This window comes from Helicoverpa armigera, chromosome 1 (genome assembly GCF_030705265.1).
Source record: "Helicoverpa armigera isolate CAAS_96S chromosome 1, ASM3070526v1, whole genome shotgun sequence".
Classification (NCBI taxonomy): domain Eukaryota; kingdom Metazoa; phylum Arthropoda; class Insecta; order Lepidoptera; family Noctuidae; genus Helicoverpa; species Helicoverpa armigera.
The window spans coordinates 6,813,504-6,837,634 of NC_087120.1; the positions used below are offsets into that span (position 1 = coordinate 6,813,504).

At 35.5% G+C, this 24,131-nt stretch overlaps 1 protein-coding gene across 2 annotated transcripts in view; it reads right to left on the reverse strand.

The window, feature by feature from the left end:
• LOC110374488 (discoidin domain-containing receptor 2) overlaps window positions 1-23,823 on the reverse strand; it is a 147,180-nt gene extending 123,357 nt beyond the window's left edge. For both annotated transcript variants that reach the window (XM_049849082.2, XM_049849030.2), the window contains exon 1: window positions 23,612-23,823. In XM_049849082.2, coding sequence (XP_049705039.2) covers window positions 23,612-23,630 — 19 coding nt within the window. In that variant the 5' untranslated portion in view covers window positions 23,631-23,823. The remainder of the gene's footprint in view (window positions 1-23,611) is intronic.
• Window positions 23,824-24,131: the final 308 nt, after the last annotated feature.

A 24,131-nucleotide genomic window follows, 5' to 3' on the forward strand; every position in this document is an offset into this window, starting at 1 on the left:
ATTAGACACTGACTTCTAGGCCGATGCACCTAAGAATAGTTTTTTTTTGCTTTTCAGTGTTTTTGGGAGTCGGTTTTATTTTTAACCCCCGACGCAAAAACGACGGGGTGTTATAAGTTTGACGTGTCTGTGTGTGTGTGTGTGTGTGTGTGTGTGTGTGTATGTGGCATCGTAGCTCCCAAACGGATGATCCGATTGTAATGCGGTTTTTTTTGTTTAAAAGGTATGTCAGTCGGGAGTGTTCTTAGCTATGTTTGGTGGAAATCGGTTCAGGTCTTCAAGGTCATCAGCTCGTTTGCTAGATATGATAGAGGAATGTTACACGCTCAGTTTACTTGCAAGTATATGTGGGATCTGAAATTCGAAACACTAATGTCTTCTGGAACCACTGAGCTGGTCTGCTGTTAGGGCACGAAGGTAGGAGACGTAACCCTGAACTGCCTTTTAGTAAACCCATCGAGTTTGGGCTCGTTGAATTTGTCTTGACAAGTTCTCTTCATGTTTCTGATTGACGAGAACCTGATGCTGGAAATGGAATGTGGCGGATGAAACCCTGAAATGCCGGAATGAAACGGATAAACCGATTTATATTTTTGCTGAAAATCTAGAATGTCCAAATGTTTCTCAATCTGTGCAATTCTCCCAGAACCAGTTTGTCATGAGGATTGTTAAACAGCTTCCTTTGGCCGAGATCGCATATAGCGACCCCATCTTAAGATAAAATAAATTAAATGAAAGAAGGAAAAATTAAGGAGCTCCTTTAAAAAGCATGAAATAAAATTAAATTATAAATTTAAAAAAACCCCCCGACCCAAAAAGGTACGCAATAATTATGACAAAAGGTTAAAAACGCTAAACCCTATGAAAAGCAAAAAATAACTTTTAACACTACGTAAACTAAATTTTGACGTGTCGGGGGACCGCTTTTTACCTTCATAAATACTTACATAAATCAAATGATACCTACCTAATTACAACATTCGTTAAAAAAAAAACACGTATCTAAAGTAATGAATTAGAGCGGTCCCCCGACACGAAAAAATTTAGTTTACGTAGTGTTAAAAGTTATTTTTTGCTTTTCATAGGGTTTAGCGTTTTTAACCTTTTGTCATAATTATTGCGTACCTTTTTGGGTCGGGGGGTTTTTTTAATTTGTAAAAAGTTTTTTAGCTTTGTATATTCTATGTTCAAGGTATCAGTCATGTCCTACCAATGCTGCAGGATTGTTCGAGAGCGTTAACCCGGCCCTAGTACACAAAAGCCTAGAGGCTACATGGTGGTTTCTAGCCAAGTAGAGGCTGACATTACCGCACGCTGCAACCAGGAGGCTACTCATTTGAAGATTTCCCACCAAAAAAAGAAACGAAAAAAAAAGGTGTCAAAATGTGTTTACTCTTCTTCTAAGTAAGCCGAATGCTGCATAGATCCCCGTTATCTAGGTGTGTAGTAATATTGTGTACCATTTTTTGGTTGTTAAAAAATTATTGTACCCATATTACAATAAGGGACTATTAATCTGACGTCGTTTACAAAATGATTATAATAGTAGCTCAGTGTTGAAATATCACACTGGCGAGCAATTCGGATATTGCTAGTGCGGTGCCCTGTCACCGCAAGCGAAATGGAATCGGTTCGGTGTCAACGCATTGTTCTGGGCCACACTATCAATTATCCTATTGCGCCTAACCGAAATAGCGGTAATTACTCGAATAAAGCAATAATCTAGATCTAAATCACGAACAACTATGCCGTGTATGTTGCTCTTGATTTGTGTTGAAGTCTACGTGAGCCATATTGCATTAGTGACGTTCCTAAGCCGGCTAAATATAGACTATGACAACCTTACTACAAAAACTTAAACATCTGTTGAACACTTGTCTAGAAAAAGTTTGGCTGCAAAACGGACCTTATTTCAACGTTTAAAAGTTTGTGTTGTGCGACGGCATAAGTCCGGCCTCAAATACCGATGTTTATCAAATAAATCATCCATGACGTGTAAAAAGGCGTCGATTAAAATTAAAAGAGTAACATTGACATTTTTGAATGAAAATCACAACTACAGCCCACTGGAGGCTTAAAACAAAGAAATCCGTCTGAAAAATTTGCAGCTTCGTCACGTACATAACGTCAGTCTATCCATCCATCTGCGTTAATTAAACACGCTCCTGTTATTCTCTTATTTTGCCATTTTCTATCGAGAAATGCAACAGCAGAAAACCGAATTAAAAAACAAAACTATGTTACCCGTAACTAACTTTTATACGTGCTTTTATTGTTTCTTAAATGACTATTCGACAGAAAAAAATACAATTATGACGCATGGATAAATGATTTTCCATGTCCATTCAAACAAACCAAAAAACACTTTTGTCCATAAAATACAGTCGGAATAAACCAAAAGCGTTGAAACGGTCGACGCGACGCGACTTGTAAAATATGCAAAAAGTTAAAAATTGTTTCATTAAAATCTAGTGGAAGTTCATAAATACGACAAACGTTGCAGTCCAAATATGAGATACGTAAGTTTCGGCGTGTCAACAAAATAAAATAACTCGCATTCCATTTTGGAATGTGAAAGGAAAAGTTTTACAAAGGGTCAATTATTCTCGAAAATATTATAACGTGTTGCTTGCGATAGAAACGCATGGGTGGCATGCAGATTGCTCAAATATTGCATTCCTGCCTTTAGTGAGGGCCGTGGCTACTGACACGAGTCCAGTGCATGGGAATGCTGTACTTTGACTGATAATCGTTTATGTACCTCGTTTTAATGTGCGATTTTCATTTGTTTACGTCGTTGATGCCTCAGTAGGTACTAAAATAATTTATTTTAGTTTAAAACATTTTATTACGAATATGTTGTATAAGTTAATGATTAATTTACAGGAAATATCCCTCATCATCATCATCATCATCTCAGCCATAGGACGTCCACTGCTGAACATAGGCCTCCCCCTTAGATCTCCACAGATACCTGTTGGAAGCGACCTGCATCCAGCGTCCTCCGGCGACCTTCACAAGGTCGTCTGTCCACCTTGCTGGTGGACGTCCTACGCTGCACTTGCTAGTCCGTGGTCTCCACTCAAGCACTTTTCGACCCCATCGGCCATCCGCTCTGCGAGCAATATGGCCTGCCCATTGCCACTTCAACTTGCTAATCCGGTGGGCTATATCGGTGACTTTAGTTCGTCTACGGATCTCCTCATTTCGGATTCGATCACGTAGAGAAACCCCGAGCATAGCCCTCTCCATAGCTCGTTTTTTTGCTTTGAGATGCCGACTTTGAGCTTTGAGATGAGGCCGATAGTGAGAGACCACGTTTCGGTGCCGTAAGTCATCACTGGTAACACACACTGATTGAAGACTTTCGTCTTGAGGCACTGAGGTATGTCGGACGAAAAGATATTGAAATATCCCTAGTGGCATTTAATTGATAGTAATTTCACGTGTAAACAGAATTAAATTTGTAATTTCAAGTCAAAATCATCCCATTCGAATTGAATAGCTTTGGCATGCCTATGTGGTAAAACAACAATGTCTGATATTAATGCTCGTAGAAACGGAATAAGCTAATTGACAGCTAATAACAATTTAGTGGAATAAACCCTTAAATCAAAAGCGTAATTCTAGCGATACGCGTAATTTAATGTTACTGTTAATTTAATTATTGTTCATCGATATTCGGATAATATTAGTATACCTTGTAAGTCTTAATTGAATATAAATCAATTAAATAAAATACTAAATTGTTTTTTTTACAAATCAGTGCTTTCTAAAATAACATATTTAACTAACTTTAATAAAGTAAATATTATTAATTAAGATACATTTACCCTATTAAACAAGCTCATGATAATGACTAATCGTATTACTTGGTATATCGATTTCTAAATATACACTGTTCTAATCGAGCATCGAATGTATTAATAATATTAATGAGACTATCAGGGGTTAACGATAAAGGTGGTATAGACTGTCAAGAACAAATACTGAATAATGACAATAATATTTGTTGTCATTAGCTGTCATTTTTCACTTTGACAGTAGGTAGTAATTATTTTAGACTCACCGAGCTAGCTAGCTATTGACCAAAATACCTTGCGACAGATTTTAATTACATTAAATTAATATTAACACTAGAGGAAAAACTCTAGGATTACTGTTAAAAGTAAATGTTTATCACTCAATTTGTGCACCAATCATCATTGAATCAATATAATTGTGTGCAAATTATAAATAAACTTATCAACTTGCGCAAGATTTATATCTTTATACTAAGTTACATTTAAAATTGTATATTGAAATTGTATTTTTGTCGTCGGTCGTAAAACGACGTTGTGTGGGCGTCAAATTTTCCTATTGCCTTAGGGCTTTTGAAATTCTCGTATATCCCTGATTCTGCCACAAACAGACCTTGCAAGCTGCTTATAAGGTATATGCTCTTATGCGTCGGAGGTTAAATACATTGTTTTTATTGCGAGTAAGTCAGGTATAAATAAAACCGGCCAAGTGCAAGTCGGACTCGCGCACCGAGGGTTCCGTACAAATCCTGTATATAAAAAGTGAGTCTCGCGCCAACCGTTCAGTTTAGAACAATCATAGTTATGGTAATTTCGTGAGAGTCAAAATAGTTAATATTTTTTATTTTATAATATAACTAAAATAGTAGGCCAGTACCTTGTAAAAGTTATTTTATTAAAGTTATTTATATACAACATTTTATAGTCATCATTCAGAAATCTGATTGAAAATAACTAATTATGTCTTAAAGGTCATTGGATATCTGATTATGTTACTTCAAATTTATCATTTTCGCAATTTTTCCTTTATCTATGCTATATAACGTTGCTTCTTGCCGAATTTCAAGATTCTGAGTTCACGGGAAGTACCTTGTAGATTTTGATTCCCTAGCGTGTGACGGAAATTCGTCTAAGGTGTCGGTATAACTGCTGTATCTTTTGATCGCGTTAACTTAGAAGTTTGATTTTATCACTGCCTAAAGGGACAATAGACCTAAGTATTTGGTATAAATTTCAATTTGATACCTTTATTCGTTCGTGAGAAATAAGGTAGTAAGTTTCATTTTATTATTTTTTTTTTATGTTATATAACAAAAAAATGAGATTTTCGGAATTTTTCCTATATTTGCATTATATGACAATGCTTCATGCCAAATTTCAAGACTCTGAGTTTACGGGAAGTATCCTGTAGGTTTTGATTCCTTTGCGAGTGTCGAAAATTTGTTGAAAATATCGACATAATCGGCTGTATCTTTTGATTGGCTTGGCTTAGAAGTTTGATATTTTCACAGCTTAAAGAGGCAATAGACCTGAGTATTTCATGTGAATTTCAGCTTGATACGTCCACGCGTTCTTGAGATAAAGGGTCTTGACAGACAGACAGACAGACAGACGGACAACAAAGTGATCCTATAAGGGTTCCGTTTTTTCCTTTTGAGGTACGGAACCCTAAAAATTGAATGGTTGGCGTGTTTTGTGTAGGACGTTATAACTGAATCCTTTAGATAAATAAATTGATGTTTATTAAATAAGCTGATTAAGATATACGTAGTTTGGTGTGAAGATGATAGTTAAGTGAAAAAGGTAACTTTTTCTGGGACGAGTCAGTTTGAGCAGTAGATAAGACAACTATTTTTAGAGGACTTTTCACCTACTAATTTAAATGACACGAGTGCAAAAAAAACGTATCAACAAAAGCCCGTGTTCCCTTTTCGATGGTAAAGCAAACATAGTAGGAACAAATACGCGCGAATGTTACTAGTGTACGAACGCTACGTGTGGGAGGGTATTTTAATTTTTTCCCCTTGTAACAATAACATTCTACGCGCGCTTCCCCTTAATTAATGTGAGGAGAGTCGGCTAAATTTAGCATCGTAACGAAGTATTGTTTTAACTTGCACCGTTTATTGGTGTGTTTTTGCTCGCGTTTTTTTTGGTAGAATTTAATTTTATTTCATGTACGTTTGCGATTGCTGTAGGCTTGATTTTTAGAACACATTATGAATTCGTATGAAATAAACTGGGTTTTAACTACTTAAACAGGTTTGACCATTTTTCTTTTATACATATTTGGTGTCACATCTCTTTTACTTCGTTATTGTTGTGCGTTATGTTGTATGTTATTAACTACTAGAAAAGCAGTATTTACCTGCCAATTACTAATTACACCTTTACTATAATTAATCGAGTATCCAACTAATATGAGTAAACAAACCTACTCAACAACCCCCAAATGAAACATACCAGGCTCAAAGTTGTATTACAAAACAACCCTCGAGCTCCCCAGTTCTCGCTAAATTTCAACTGTATAAAACAGAAACAAAAAAAAATGCCAACAAAAAATATATAAACAACTGGGACACAAAATTTCCTGGCGCTGAATCTGCTTACTCATAATTACCAGAGTTTTTAAATACGAAAAAATAAAAACATGGTCGTATAAAGTGGAACGACGGATCTAAGACCTCTGAAAAACGAGCTAACATTATTTATTCGCGGGGCCTCTTTCGGTTTTAATTCGGATTTATGTATATAAATTAAAGAAAGAGGCTTAGTGTGCTGGGCTTGTGACATGGTCGGTCTTGTGTGCTTTGCCTTGCCTTCGCGTGATAAGTGCGTTTGAGAAGCGTGCGCCTGGAAGCGTTTAATAAGGATACTCAGGTCTCGCTACGTCTTTAAGTTCTACTACACCTGCAACGATGAATGTGTTTACCCGTATTTTGTGCGGGGTTTTCCTTTCAGCTAAAATGTTACGTTTTAAGAGTCCAGGGCAGTTGGGCTGCTCAAAAATTGTTTGTGGAATGGAATAATTGAGTATTTCAGCATGTTCAAAAATTAACACTTATATTTTAGTCGCATTTTTGTCTGTGAATTTAATTTAGTTTTGGTAAAAAAACCTAATTTCATTTTCATGAGTGTCCACTATGACCTACGACTACGACCTACGGCATAATCCGAAAATGAGTACAGATTATCGCAAAATCATAAATAAATTCAGGGAATTTTGCTCAGAACTTTATACGCACTTCTTGTGCCCTTTGTCAAAAGGTCAATCTCCTTTACTTGAATAAAACATTAATAGAACTCTACAACAAAAGGCCTGGCATAGTATTTCGACTTTCGACGTCAAAGTGGCATTTGCTCGCGTTCATGAAGACAAACCTTTGAACCAATTCGCAGTCAATCTTTACAGGCCAGTTCAGTGGGTTTTCCGTTACATCGCATTGTTTGTCTGGGTATAAACCGGTGGATCCCAATAGCCGTCAGTTTTCACAACGTTGACGGGAGTCCGATGGCAAATACTAGTGGATCTCGTCAAAGGTTCGGCGGTTATCGGCAATGGCGTTGCTATGTGGCGCGCACCACATATCTACATGGCAGAGCAAAATGCTTGCCGATTCGGTTTGACGTGACGTGTTAATACTGGGGCTGATTGAAGGCCACTTCCATAATGCATAGATCCTTGAACAATACCTGTATAGCACTAGCTATTTACTAGTATACCATTGAAAAGTTCCATCCCTGAAGGCCCATATCATTGTCTAAGCCTTCGCTGTCCGCCTGTCTGTCAGCCCACTGTTATTCTCATAATGTATTTTTAGTGCTTCTATAAAAATGAAAAATAAAGGTTAGACCTTTCACGTAGATTTTCAGGTGGTATGAAATCGTTGAAGTGACAGTTCTAGGCTCCTTTTCGGTATGTAATAATATTTCATTTTCTCAAATGGGATTTGTTTTTATCGTTCTTTGTTTATTCTTAGTAAATTCAATCTTGTTTTCTTTTATTTCTTTAAAACTACTGCAAGAGAGTGGCAAGTTTCCTTAAGCATTAGTATTTTTTTAAATATTTATTTCTCATTGGTTTTATATTTTGTTCTTTTAAAAAGTTTTACACTCCAAACATTTGTTTGAGTAAAATATATTTTACAAGTCAAAAGAAGTCGGGGCCTATATACAAGAAAGTAGTTTGGGAACTGTCATAGTTTAGTTAACTTTGCAGATAGGTCGGGAGACACGCTCTAACTTTCTTTTTAAGTATATCTGTACGTATTCCAATTTAGATAAAGCTTTTTAGAACTTAACCTATGAATGTTGAGAACTTATCCTTCTTAACCTTAACTTAACCCTGACTAAGCTATTGTATGGCTTTTTTGCTCCTTACAATGCAACGCTTTGAAATGCACAGATAGGTACATAAAATATAGCAAACACGCTGTATTTCTATAAGGCGTTTTTAATGTCTCAAATAATATCGGTCATTTGCAAGCTCCAGTGCCGTTGCGATTCGTAAATGGTTTGATGGCCCGTTTGATATTTCTTCCATTAGGGCTAAATTAAAAAACTTCAGTGCCCGTAAAGTAAAAAACTTTCTGCGCATCATCGTTTTCCTGCGAGTGGAAAATGATGTCTTTATTAGCTCTTGCTTGATGTTTGTGTTATTTACGTGTAGTTTCAAGTATATTGCAGTATAGTTAACAAAACTTTACTACTTCGTGAATCCAGCTACCTTCAAAACTTTTCCAATTTGAGAAAGACGTAGTTTTTTAATTTAGAACTGCGGGAGTTAAAATATGTTAAGCACAGCTGAAAATACGCATGTGTTTGTTTTCATTAGCATTCCCAATGGTAATAAGGGGTGAAACGAGGGAGCCTCGCACCGTTCGGCTAATATAAAATGTGCTCTGAACCGCACCTGTACATTGTGAACAGTTGCGTTCAGCGTATTCACACTGTGTGCGATTCGCGCGAATAGGCCTTTCAGCGAGCAATTTTTAATGTAGCAATCTTCCATCGGGCAGGCTGCAAGTCGCAAGCAATATCCACTGGATCGATCCTGTTCCGCTATAAAATGCGGGGCGATGCAGTGACTCCTTTGTGATACGTAGTTATTGAGCCCGATACAATGTCGGCACGATCTGTTCTCAGTTGCATGACGTTGCTGTTCCTTAGAATCGTAATAAAATTTTGCGCATCGTTTCCTACCTCTGTCATTTCTTCATTTTGTTGCGACATATTGGCTTTCCGTTATTTTTCGATGTTGTTTTGTTCGCCGTTTCGCGATCATCTGTCATCCGTAGCTCTGTTGTGTTCATATTGAATGCCGGTTTGGTGACTTAATGTTTGCCGCCTTTAATGTTACGTTTCTCTTTATTGTTTATCGCTTTTGTGTGGTTGGGTTTATATATCTATTGTACCATTTCGTAAATTTTACTATGTTATAACATTTCGAACTATGGCACGAATACATAAATACCTACAACTCAAACCTTGCACGTCTTTCTAAAATATCAGTCTGAGCACTATTATAAATAAGATGAAAGTGTTATTCAATCAATTTACCTAACCGATATCGGAGTGAAATCATGCAGATAAATGGAATCGTGGGTACTGCATGCCTGGTTACTTAAAATCGCATGTATAATTTAAAAGGAGTGGGTGACACACCACATTTAGCATGTGGAGGCCAGGGAGATCGCACGTCCCCGATAACGGAGATAAAACGGGGAAGCTGTGCTCTAAGGATTTATCACTGGCTCCCAGATTTATTCATTTGTAATTGTACCCACTTGTGGATTTTCCCTCATACATATAAAACTGCTTTTCAGTGTACACGGTCTGTGTAGGAATTTGTAACAATGCAAAATTATATTTTATGAAGTTTGTTGGTGCAAGTGCTTTGGTACTAGCAGATAGGCGCTACAGACAAAGTATCCAAAACTATTTTAATAACAAAGTTTCCCGTTAAAACTTACATAAGAGCTGCATGAAAGTAATTACTTTTTCTGTTTATGCGAGTATTTCTAATTTTAAATCAATATAAAAGTTGCGTTGTTGATGACATTTGAAAGGGAGCGTTGGCCTTACATATAGGGGTGCTTTCAAAGATCAAAGCTAAAGTAGAATGGACCTTTAGACGTAATGTGGTGAAATAAAATGTGCCTTCTGGCTTCAAAGAGACCCTTATCTATTACTCCCCATTTTTATCTTTAGAGTGTCACTTTAATATAGTGTGATACAATGAAATATACGAATTCAAGTAAAATGTTTTACGTATTTTTAAGATGTTTTAAAATTTGGGTCTTGAAAACAGCTTAAATAGCATGTTTACTTGTTTGCCAAGAATCTGTCGTCAGGACACTTAGCAACGATACCGTGTCACTGTGCCAACGAGTTGAGCGGATAATTATTGCGAAAGGAACATTATCGTTTTGTTGATCCCTCGTTTTTGGTATAAATACGGTATTTCGGCATTCCAAAATGCATTATCGTAATGCAACGTTGGCCGTCCTTTGTCCGCCCCGCATGGCCCAAATCGATTCACAATGTACCTACTTGAATGCGGGGTATGCTTGCTTCAGTAATGTAATTTGAAAAACCGAACATTACGGTTCATCAGGTCTCACATTTATGAGACTTGGCATATTTGAACATGTTTGTATACTAAAAGTAATACAAGAAAAAGTTTGCGAGAAAGTTTCCGACGTCGAGGTAAGTTTTCTTTCAACGTATTATACAGATATGCACGTATGTAGGTCTTGTAATATGCATATGCACATGTCTAGGTTTGAGTTGAAATGAAGATAAAATGTCAAGTTTATTTGTGTAGCTGAACTTTGCGACTTTTCGAAATGACTGTATTCTTGAGATTTCGACGAGTGCTTTGAGTTTACACTTTATGAAACAAAGCGTAGGTATATTAACTTAGGTATACTTTTATTTGCTTTAGAAAGTGACATAGTGCATAGGCAATGTTATTAACGAAATAGATACATGTTAATCCCCGAAAAACATACACTTTTGGCACAATAAATAGGATTTGGTCGGGAAATTATATAAATTATTATCAAAATTGTGTTTTAAAAAGCCAAAGGAAATGAAAGCATTTTGATGTTTGTTTTGATGCAAAATTTTGGCTGTAGTGACGGCTTTTAGACCATGGAGATTTAAACTGATAGTTGGACTCTGAGATTGTCATCATTATGCCAATCAATTACCGCTCACTGCTGAATGTAGACAACCCCTCAACGAGCGTCAACCAATACTTAGATGATATAAAAATATTTCAAGTGACAGAACCTAACCATACTTTATTTTGTTTACGCCAAGATATGATGTAAACATTATTATGCATAAATAGTCGTCGTTTTCAAGCGGATCTTACCAAAGAAATCATAAGTTTTTTTCTTGCGGAACAATATTCCGAGTAGGTACATTCTCTCGTTTCGAGATTGCCAATGAGGTAAAGATAAGGCGAGGTCGGCGCGTGAGTCTGCATATTTTTCTGGCTACGTTTTCAATTTAATCCGTATAATCTCAATGTGGGGTTGTTATCAAACAATTTCTCCCTTATTTGATGGAGAGTTTTTATAATAATTCTGTTTTCGGAAAATGTTAAGAGAGATGGCGATAATGCGGGGATGTTGTTAGTATTTTTCATGATTTTTCCTTATCAATGAACCACTTAGTGAAGCTTTGATGTTAATCCTTAATGCGAAGATAAAACTAAACTAATTTATGTAATACAAAGTACATAAATTCATTGCTAACTCGGGGTATCAGTAATTACCGATACGAGAAAACGTAAACACCTGAAACATAAGTAACATTAATCCGGAATCGTTATACGTTTAAGTGCAAAAACGTAACGCACAAGAGCATGGCTTGGGAACTCGCTTAATCCCTCAAATCCTTTAATGGACGTTCGAAAATGTTGTCTAAAAGGTGTCACCGCTCACAGGACCCGTTTCACTCAACCATAAAAGCGATAATTATTCTCTTATCAATCGCACTGGTAACTTAAACCTTATTTTATAACGTTGTTCAATTAGCTAGCATTTATGTCTTATATTCGATTACCCAGTGCCGTAACAAATGGGCTAACACATCACTGTCTCGTTCTTTCCGCAAACTAAAAATATTACTCGCATCACTCTTCTCGTATTTCTCTCTAAAATGCATTTCGGCGTTCCCACTTGTAGCAATTTATATTAATATAAAGAAACACCAGCTCCGCCACAGATGACTCCTCGCGTAATTATCATTAAAATGTGTAATTCTTATACAGAGATATATTTCGGTAAATTGAATGAAGTCTGTAATTTAATACGTTATCTTCATTTTCTGTTCGCAAGTTTTCTGCTTCACATAAGCAGAAAATGGCATTCCGCATTTATCAACTTGATACAAATGCTCGCTTTCGAAAAGACTCGTACGCGGAAACAAAGACGTCCATTTTGCAATTTTAATGTAGTATTATTGGTGAGGGGCGCGCGATCAAAAGAACTTTTTACCTTAAAAGTTGACTCCGCAATCCTTCACGTTTGATGCAGTACTTTTATCTTGGCTACAGTCAAAAAATGCATCGCTATTACCGCCGTACTCCCCACGGTACGGAAATCTTGCTCTCCGATTTTTTTCCAGACGAATAGAAAATTTAATTTTGCTCTCATTTTGGGGCGCACCTGACTTTTGAGTACTCCAAATCCTCGCGCTTAAAGTTCATTTCTCAATAAACTATCTCTTGAATGGAATCGGGATGGATTGAATTTTGTAGGACTTAAAATAAGACTTCCAAATTCTGTTCGTATTTCAAGTTTTAGTTTTACGAGTAGGTACAGTCCAATCTTGTTGATGTGATTTGGATGTTTCAGTAAATAAGCAATGTTATGAATATAAAATTAAACATGCCGAGCGTGAATAGCTCTTTAAGACAGGTCTCGTGTATTTTACGACTGGTTTTACAAGAGGGTGCTGAAAATTCACGATATTAATAAGTGAATTTCAGAATAATATTTTTGATTTATGTAGCGCAACACGTCAAAAGGGAGTAAGTACCTTACTGCTAATTTGGACAGCATTCATTCAGGCTCAACGGCCGCTGAACTGAGTCGATACTAAATGAAAAATAGTGCATTGTATTGAATCGTTTTGAATGCAATGTGTATGAATTTTAAACTGTCTGCATACAGATGAAGCAGGCGTGTCGTGATTGAAAAACTGATTTAGATCAAGCGCCTATCTAGAGTGTTATGGGTGGGGAGGGCGTACGTTTAGCGTTCCTGAAATGGAAAGCTAAATATCGTGTGAAACCCTTCACAAGTTTTTTGTATAGTTGAAAAAATAAGTTGCGTTGTTTTGTTAGTCTAGTTGCCGACACGGTTAATGCTTTCAAACAATGCAGCAACACGCCAGATATGCTAATGGCCAGATACATAGAAATGAAAAAGAAACAATAGTTAGTTGTAATACGGAATAATCGTCTAGATCAGCTAAAAGTATGTGTAACGCTAACATATTCGAGGTCACGTACTGGCGTTATCAGGCACCCGCGGCCTGCATCCCTCGCTCCTTCTCAATTGTTTATTCCTAAGGATAATCTTTACAAACGCTCCGCTTAATGTAAATAAATAAAAGTAATACCGACCCTCCGAAAACAAAATAGAATCAGCGATTTTTTGCTCACTCCTCAATTTGAATTTGGAATAATGATTCGTTGCTATCTATGAAAGTAAATAAATAAGGTTTATTTGCTTTCTGTAATTATTAATATTCAAGTGCTACCTACAACAAATGCATATACATACATATACTTACCATATGACTGGTTGTTCTACTTAAACTTGGAATAAGTTTGACTGATCCTTTTAAACACTAAGTATGTATTAACTAAAGGAAAGATCATATTATGCGCATATTATGTGTCAACGTACATACAAAAAAAAAACTAACATTAGAAAGTCACATTAAACCTGATTAATAAAAGCTGTATTTTAGGTACAGGGGTCGCAGAGGAACCCGCGAGTAACATAGAATTTATACAACACATATGACGTCACGGGTATCAACAAGTTATACAAAAAGCTGGTTCTGTTATGGTCAGTTATTTAGTGCGTGAAGTGTATTGTCTATAGATACAGGGCATACCGTGGCTGATAGTGGTGCAATCCATGGGAAAGCAATTTCACCACTCCAGTACAAGAGTACTTGGGTTTTTAATACACCATTGTTGAGCTCGAAACGCTCGCGTTCCGACAAATACTTCCTGCTATTGATAGTTTGAATATATATTTTTTGTTATGACAATCTTCTGAGTATATAACATACAACATATGAAGTTACTTGCCTGAAACCTCAGACAACGATAGGGTATTTTTTGTAATTAATATATAAAATTCTGAAACAAAAAAAAGGGCTAAAAGGTTTTAAGAGTTAATTTAACAGTTTTTTCAAACTTCAGTTTTATTGGTAATTTTAATTATTTGTAGCATCTGAGTCGACGCGGTCGAGTCGAAATGCTGCTGTTTGCCGACTTTGTTCGCGCACATGATAGTTTGACTTATTAATAAATAGACAGTGCATCATTTTAAATGAGGATTTTTGAAAAATATAATCCACATTAGAAAGTGCTTTCACCGATTCCGCTCATTGTTCTGATCAAACTGTTTTCAAGTGTATTGTACCTCTATAACCACTAGAGTATCAGTTAACGAAGAAAGGAAAGCAATACATTAATGTTTTATCACATTTTAATATATGAAGGTTCACGTGTAGGCTACGCGTGATAACCCTAAAGTGTTTTATATCCGCATCATTATGTAAAGTAGGGCCTAAAACAACTTCGTGAGAATTTTACGTTCGCTATCAGTTCAAACCGTAATTTAAAGAAGTTTATTCGACTTAACTACACCATTTTTTTCACAACTACGCTTATGTAAATATATCTTTTAAATAAATAAAAAAGAAAACCCGATTTTCATCTTGCGCCGAAAATAAGTCTCAAACACAAATTGAATTTTTAAATCTCTCTGTGGTCTTAAACCTTTAAAAAGTAAGTACTTAGTGGTAATGCAGTTATGTTTATTTTTGAACTTTCTTTTAAAGTATTACATTATTTAAAAAGCTTAGTTTTTCAAGTTATCTCATCAAAAATAAACCTTAAAATATTCCTATCTAAAGGTTTAATAACAGAATATAACCTTAAGATTTTTAGTAACAGCATATGGGAAATATTTCAAAAGAAATAAAATGGCTGAGTTAACAAGAAGGTTTCCGTAGGAAACCTTCTATAATTCTACGGCGTCCCATGGATGCTATAATTAGAAATGTATAAAAATAGGAAACATATCTAGAATACATCCGGTGGATACGATGGACGTTAGCAGAGAAAAAAAAATCTGTACCTATTTATTATATTATACTTTTTATAATTTATAAAATGTGCTAACATTTTTTGATACCTACTTAACAATTATTTCATCCAACAGGTCCGATTCGACAATAGATTAATTAGTCCCTAAAGTGTCCCCGTTGCCACGGATACCTGGGCAAAAGTAGCGGAGTATTGAAATAAGATGCTCGGCCCAACACAGGACCGGCCCTGATTATCCTTTTGTTAACACCATCAGCATCCCTTCTAATTATATATCACTCCCTAATTAAAAAGGGTTCCAACAAAAGCTTTATCATAAAACTGTTTACGGAAATAGTATTAATTGACCTGTTTCCTTGAGAGTTGTATGAAGGCTGTGTGACGCAGGATACAAAATGGCGTGATTTTGTTTCTATTTTTGTTATTGCAAGACGGATGTATGACACGCGTCCTTTGCTCCAGATCATTGGACCGTAAGTTCTGTTTAGAAAACGCGGATGTCATAACCTCGTAATAATTCAATTAACTTGAACTACAGTTACAATTATCTTAGCTCTCCTGAAACTCGAATAAAAAGTTCACTTGTTTTTATCCCTCCTACAAAGTTTTCATTAAACTTAAAATAAATTTGTATTAAAGCTCTTAAAAACTTGAGCGTTCGTACCTCTTAGTTGCACTAATTCAGCGCAAAAGGTAGACTTATAGGTAGAGTGAGAACATCCTGCCCCAGTTAACTTTTCGACTTAACGGCACTCGTGTTTCTGTTGCCCGACTATTTAACTCTTGATTGAACTTACTTTGTATTTTAAATTGAACTGTAAGACTATCACCTTAACAGCAAACATTGTACACGTGAACAATATCAGTTTCTTGCATCAGTTTATTGTGAACAAGTTTGCACTACACTGAACTACTTTTCCAATCTCCTATGACACTCTTTGTGTAACGTGTGACGATATATCACCACAACTCCCACATTATTTCGGTAATCGCAGCTCGCTCATTCGATCCCTTTATAGAAATTCGAAAAAAGGGGCGCGCTTAAAAAAAATAAAAATGGGCGACACGTACATAAATTAGTAGCAAAAAAATGGCTTCTCCGCATAACGTGAGATATGGCCAATATAACGGGCATGATGTACGTTGGATGGGAGTCGCGCGGTCAATATTGATACGCCTTTATGACCCATTTACCTTTTCGGTTGGCGGGTAGCGTGGGCCAGGCACCGGCGGAATTCCGCCACAGCGCCGTTTCAAAATTCACGCGGCTTTTGAAAAGCGCTAACTTGTTTACATTGCCTGCGACCGGCCGCACTACAGTTTTTAACAGTCTTTCAACATATGCTACGACGTGTCCACGACTACTACGATTGACTACGCTTGCGTAGCACTCGCGTAGGCCTGTGTTAGCTTACCAAGTGAAAATATAAACATGTAAAAAAATTATGTACAATATTTTTTGTAGCTTTAAATTGTTATAATATTAACAAATGATGAATGGTAAAGTACTTCCCATTATTGAAGCAGTAACACAAACTAATGATTATTTTGATTTTAACTCCTATTAACAAAGATACCTACTTGGTTCATTTACTAGCTTAGTTTAAATAGGTTCTTTGAAAATGTTATATTGTTCACAGACTAAACATTAAGTGGATGGTTTACTTCATCACTCTTCTTGACGTTTGCGAACTATTCTAAAATCGTTCAACACTTGCAATCTCAGACCGGTTGGGGCTACAAAGTAAGCTGTATAGTAAACCAGTATAATCCGGTTATTTTAATATTTAGAAAATTACTAGTAAGTAACATATTGCACTTTAAAATGTACACGTTTTGAATTACCCTGTAATATTGTTATCGCTAAATATTTAAAGTTCTTGAACTTATGCTCAACTTATTATACGGAATCTAAAAATATCAAAATTAAAAGGGTACGAAGGTATTTTTTGCCATCTGATACTTCTAGTATTAACAAAAGTATTTTAATTTTATACTCAATTTAGTTTCGTCCTAATTTTAAGCAAACATTTTTTTTCAAGTACTTTCGTTCGCATTCTTTAACGGGTACAGATAAAAAATAACCATTAAAAGTGAATGAATAGAATCGTTCCCGCACACTTCGGGGCCATAACTGAAGAAGAACGATAGAACTTTCAAGCTGTATTGAATAGTCGGGAGAATTTAAACACTAGCAACTTCAGTCCTACCGAGGACAACTGTCTTGGAAAACTATCGATTATGCACTTAAAATATTTTCTTTGTTTTATTTGTTCACACTCCGCGTTTATTTAAAGTTTTATTTGACGCTAAATTGTGAGTTAAGATATAAGCTAGTTTTTTTTTCTATGTGCAGTGGTTTTGCTCGTACTTGGGAACTATTTCGCGTATTCAGATAGAAAGTAGCCTAAAGGATTCTTATAGGTATACGGGGTGACATTGTATACGGGTAACTTTTGAGATTAGCGCGTTCTGTCTCTTAAGCTTTGTAATATTATTATTTGCTATCAAAATCAAAAGTGATCAAAAATTTAACCTTTATTTTTTAGAGTATATTTGCCACAAAAATCTTTGCGATATTCCCCCAAAAACCTCAGCAATCAAAATAAATGTTCTGAAAACGTTGGCTTCAGACAAACAACGAAACACGATGTAAATTCTTCGAAATAAAAAAGACTTTCAGTATACATCGCGTAACGGGTTAAAATAACATACCGAGTACATTTTCACGTGAAACTGTGGTGTTATATTTTTGCCCAAGATATATTTTTATCGGGGGTTTTGGTCGCACGCCGGTTGTCACTGCAGCTGACTTGTAAAGGCGCCTGTGATCGCCTTTGATCAACCGAATGTTGGACCTTATTGACAGTTTCACATACTGTGTGATGTGAAAGGTCAGGCTGTATATATTTTGTGTGTAGCGGAGTGACTGACGTGAGGTCAATTACTTACTTAGTATTTTTTTCGTCACGAAATAAATGTAGCCTTTTTTTGTAATTTATATTTTTTGACATACAATTAAGGCTAGTGTTTAGTAAAACAAAATGTAAGTGCAAAAGTACAATAGTATACAGCAGTATTGAAAAACCTCCGGTATAAAATCGTTTTGTGTTGATTGCGCGTTGATTGTGCAACTGTCGAACTGTTCGATGCACTTTCCAAGAACTTTTTGCGGACGTGCGGTGTGCTAGGATGCGTTGCTTTTTACCACCCCTAGTCAGCTCGCATTCCGTTTAAATTGATATTTGATTGTCCTGCAAAAAGTTATTTCGGACTCGTTTTGGTTGGCTTACCTAATAATTCGATTCCACTTGGAATTTAAATTCGGTTTGGTGCTTCCGAAAAATCGGAATGATGATGAAATAGTTTTAGTTTGATCCGTACAAAAGAGAAACTATTTTATGACAGTAAAGGACTAATGGATATCGTCTTTCGAGAATTAAATAGTGAATAGATCAAGAGTTCATTATGAAAAGATAATAAGTTGAACATGACACAGAGATAACAAAAAGCTAGCTATTCTCGCTCTTTTATATCCAGAGCACAGTAAATTGTTTTCATTGGATAAAATGTCAGGGTGACCGAATTGGGGTATTTTAGTAAGAACATAGCAGACCCTCGTGAAGGTGTCGACTCATAAAATAAATTGAAATGCTTCGTCGATCAAGATTCGCGGCAGGACGCAGCGGCCGCTCACGGCTGAGACGATAAATCAACTCGACGCTTTTATGTATAAAAAAGGAAAAAGAGCGGTAAAGTCGTTTATTTGTTTCCAAACTATATTCGAACGGTTCCCAAGCTTCGATACTTTAATAAAAATCTTGCCGTGGAATTGAAATTTCACATTTCGTCGCACTGGGCTCGGTGGGGGAAATAAGGGGGTATAGAATACGGACACTGGGGAAAAATGGTTAACTGCTAAACTTTTCGCGTTCCCAGCTTTAATTAGGTAGAAAATGCTCTCTTGGCCGAAATGTGCAAGTGAGGTGTTACTTACAAGATATTAAAGTAATAGGATTCTGATTTTTAAACGTTTTCTATTTTTATTCAAGCGTTTTGCTTCTTAAGGAATTGGTATTTCGATTAATTTGGTATTCATTAAATTCAGACATTGCCTGATGTTTATAGAAAACGAAATTACGTAATTCTATACGCAGTCACACAAAACTAATTCTCGAATGAACTGAATGGTTGTCGCTTGATCCGAATAAGTGGTTTACGGCTAACAAAGAGGAACCTTAATAAAGGTTGTGATTGACCACCAAACGGAGGCTGGATCATCGGCCCTTATTGCGTGATGTTTGGACTGGGAAACTCAAGGTAATATTTTCTTTTTCTTCGTTCAAGAAAAATACCTCGCGCTCTCCATTTTGTACACTCATAATAAAAGAATCCTTTTAAAGTCCTCTGCTTACTTCCAGCTAATTGAGAGCGTATTTTGTTCCGTGTTCCTTAGAATGAGGTAATCCGATTGGGTGTGCCAATAACAAGGTAATATTCGTTGCGAAATACCTCCAACTAATATTCTCGCTAGTCGGGGGTGGGAAAAATGAAAAAGTTTTTGTTCCCCTATTGTGTTTGGGACGCTTGACATTAGATTAATTTCTTTACCTTTCTCAGTCTGTCCGGGCGAAAGCCTCTTGTTCTCTCGTCCACTTGAAAATAATTTATCGAGATTAAAATTTATGAAAATGAAATTTTACTTGCGGCATGAATGTTCCGCTTTTGTTGTAAGTGAAGTTTGAGAATTGGAATAAAAAGAATTTATATTATTTTAATGATAAATGAGTTGTAATTCATAAAAAAATCTGGTGCTTAACTTTTCGTTTTAATTAAAAATGTTGTATTATGAGGTGGGGCTGTTATTCTTCATTGTTCGTGAAGTACGGTTTGTTTTATAAATGAGCGGCACAGTATGGTACTTAATATGGAAGTTATTGCTGAGAAACTTAATGGCGTTAGTTATAACTGACTTAGTTGGTCGTATTGAGTGGCTACACAAGAACACAGATGCGGAAGGCATGATATAGGAGCGATACTTGGTAAGACTGTTCGTATTGGACGGGGCTATGGGTTGCAGCCGAAACTTAGCCGGCAAACTTACGGAGACAGTGCGGTGCATAGTACGTACTCGAACATGCGTTTTGATGATACATTGCCGAGTAGACCGCGGTAAACGTGCAATCTAATTTATCAACTCATTTACAACTTGAAACGATTCCGCCAGATTAATTTCATGTTATGCTTAATGCAAGTATGGCAGCACCATGTGTTTTTTTTCCTTTTTGATGCTATTTTCCAACTAAATATATATAATAAGTATAATAATTTATATATATAATATATAAATAAATTTTCCAGTAGGTCCTTTTTAAGTCGGTCTATTTATAAAAATAGATTAATTTTAGGCTGTCATGATGTTTATGTTAGGATTTCTATTTCTGTGAATTTTATTATTCTTGTCAATTAATTCATTCATTAGAAAAGTTTTGCGTACTAAGGCAAACATTTACAAAATTTTGATAAATACACACCTACTCTGTTTCAAATAGATATTGATTAATAAATCTATGTTTACAGTGTTGAGTCTGTTAGTCTTTTAATATTTGGTCTGCGTAGTTTATAGTAACCACCTACTTGAATATTTTTTTAGAGGTTAGACGGACAAAATGACTTTCAACTTAAAAGGTTATTAGGTTATCAGATTTATTATACATTGTTAATCTCAATGGAAAATATATACCTACTATTTTTTTTGTTCGTTGCTTTGTAAGTAACTGTACACGGTAAAAATATTCCAGATGAATAGATCATGCGATTAAAAAATGCAATAAATCCGCAAACAAAAAAGGGAATCAATTTTTTAAATGGATATTTTAAACCTTTCCCGATTAAGTACAATCGAGCCGATAGCAAAACCTCAAACGGGCTCGTATTTTTGAAATAAAAGCGTACGGATGAAATTCCTTTTTTCTTTTTTAAAATTTTTAAATTCAATACACGGTGTAAAGGAACGTTGATGTAGAAAAAGTTATAATCGAGCAATGAAATCCCGACACACGTTCCGGGCGTACGCTAATGGCACCTTTGGATTTGAAACAGGTGCTCAGTCAGTGGCTACTTAGTTGTGTTATATCATTTTTCATAAGAGATTTTGAGTTACTGTGTACATTTTGAGGTACTTACTAAATGTACACGGATACTTTTAAAATAAGACCGTATTTTTTTATTGAAAACCTGTTCCAAATAAATTTGGGAACAGGGCAGGAGGAAGAAGAAGAATTTTTTATATTGAAGTACGGGTTTGTAAGCTATCAATGTAGTCCTAAGCTGACGAAGGCAGCGTACCACAGAGGTGGTCAGACAATCTGCCAAAAGGCAGCTGTTTCTTTGAATTAAAAAAAAATATTTTAAAAATTTAAAATACTTATTGCGTACTACTGGCAGTTCAGAACAATAGTACCTTTTCCGGCTACTTTCGTAGAAAGTTCTGTAAGTCTGTGTTTACTTAACAGTCTCAAGACATATAGAGCCAATCATGTCGACTTATTTTTTCTAAGTCCCACTCGAGTAAAGTACGTGTATGTACTGGGACGTGAAGTATTGGATGTTAATACTTATTACTGTTTGGAAATTGTTTTATGATGTGGTTTAAATAAGTAAGGAGTATTGAGTTTCCGATACGATAAGGCGGTTAAATGTAATGTTTCTTGTAATTGTTTTCGATCCAGAATGATTGTTTTCTTAAGAGGAAAAATTAAATATAAAGGCAGTATGATGAGTGTTAGATAGATTTTCTAAAAGGTTTTGTATGGAATATGATAGAGATTTTTTTTTGTAGTTTATGTGGGTTCATTGAGTTGCATAGGTCATCCATTCCATGTCATTCCATGTAAAATACTGGTTCTCAGATGCATCCGTTTAGACTACAACTTAGTTGAGAAGAGTCTAAGTAGATAATGTAAAATCTTTTTCCTGAGTCCCGTCTTTTGTAAGATAGGTCCTACACCTGTAACTATTTGATATATTATTCTTTTGATATATTATTCTTTATTGAAACCCTTATTGGTTACAAACGTGTTAGTAGACCTATGTTCTTAGATAAAAGAGCTAGGTACTGAATAATTCTTCAATACTTAGTAGCTCGTTTATTTTTTTGTTCAATATCCAAATTGCCTAAGACTTAAATATTATCCCTTGTACTCGATGCAAGGAAAATCGTGATTAATCAAAAAAAATAAAATTCTAAGCTCAATTGGAAATAAATGTATGTATAATCCTGTGAAAATTATAGTGTTTTCCAATTGTCTTCTTCAGCAATTATCAAAATGTCTCCTGGATTCGTAGGTCCTGTATTTCCTTTCTTATTACTAACTTAGCGTGCTAAAACTAAATGAATATGCAATGTTATAAACGGTGTAAAAAATTTTGGCCCGCAAAAATGTTAGCGAAAATTGTACAATGCAGTTTAAAATATTATTTTCTTTCGGTTTAATTTTGCATGAATGATTTTAAATACGTTGAAATAAAGTTTGAGGGCCTTACTACAAAAACTTTAAACCCTGTTTTACACTTGTCTAATAAAATTTTGACTGCAAAATGAACCATATGTCAACGTCATAATTTGACATTTTTTTAGACAAGGCATAAACTGACGTTTAAAAGTTTTTGTGGTAAGACGGTGAATGTTTTAATGAAATTCGTAGGTTTAATTTTTCGAATGAAATATTTATAGTAGGTAGTCGATATCATAGCACTTGTTTCGATGAATTTAAATGCCACCCTCTCGTACATTAGTGCTGTTTGGTTATTTAATTTGCATATTAAAATTGTATCACCATCTCATTTTCCTAATTTGCATTGCTGATTCGGAAGTTTGCGATCAACCTAATTGAATTTTGATACGATTTTATTATGCTAAAGCTAAAAAAATACAAGGGATTTTTTTTTGTAAATTTTCCCCTCGTTTGTCAGAATTTACTTTATTTATTTTTGTACATGTTGATTCACGCGGATAAAAGAGTGGAGAAATTATGAGAGTTTTAATTTCCGACTACAATTATAATTTCTGTAAGTGTTTAAGGATGAAATAATTTCAAGTTATTTGATGTTCGGCTTTCGGTTTTTGTTATATCTGGAATGATTGTTGTATGATGTTTAAGTTTTGGTGTCCGTATAATCCGTAGAAGCCTCCTTGCTATTTATTAGACGTCTCCATAAAACATTGCAAGTTCATTTTGTAAAGTCCTTAAACTAATACATCAGAATTTATACAATCCAAAATTAATTACAAACACAAAATACAATAAAATAACAGGTAAAATTTATACAATTCAAGTTATAAAATAATTAAAAACTACAACTTAAAATAATTTTACAATTCAAAAAAACTTAAGTCCTAAAAAATAAAAAATAAAAAACAAAACTTAAAATCTAAACCTACCTTTAGAACAGCCACTCATTCACCACGAACAGGCACCAATCTCATAATTCAACTTTGAGTTTTCATCACACAAAATATCAGTCACTTCACAAAAAAACTTTACAAGTCCAAGAGAATTTTATGCAGGTGGAAAGCACATTACTACGACCGGAGAACGCGGGAGCCGGGTGGGATTTCCGACCCAACTCGATGGCTCCACACTTGAATCTGAGGCTCGGCCATGCCTGCCGGCCCATTTATCCTTGCTGGGGTGAAAACGCGCAGGCGTCCAGCACCCTGTTGCTTCATAGTGATGGGGGAGATGAGCATGTCGATATCGATAAAAATATATTAAAATTGATAGGGTAATTTTTTTGCGTCTTAATTCGTGCTCGATATTATTGCCACGGATATGGTGTTGGTGAGTACTCCAAAAGGGTAGGTTGAGGGTTAAATAAATATTTTTAAACCAGAGTGTGAGGTGCGGAAAAAAAATCCGTGGCATCGATCGAATTTGACATACTACGATCTATTTGTCAAA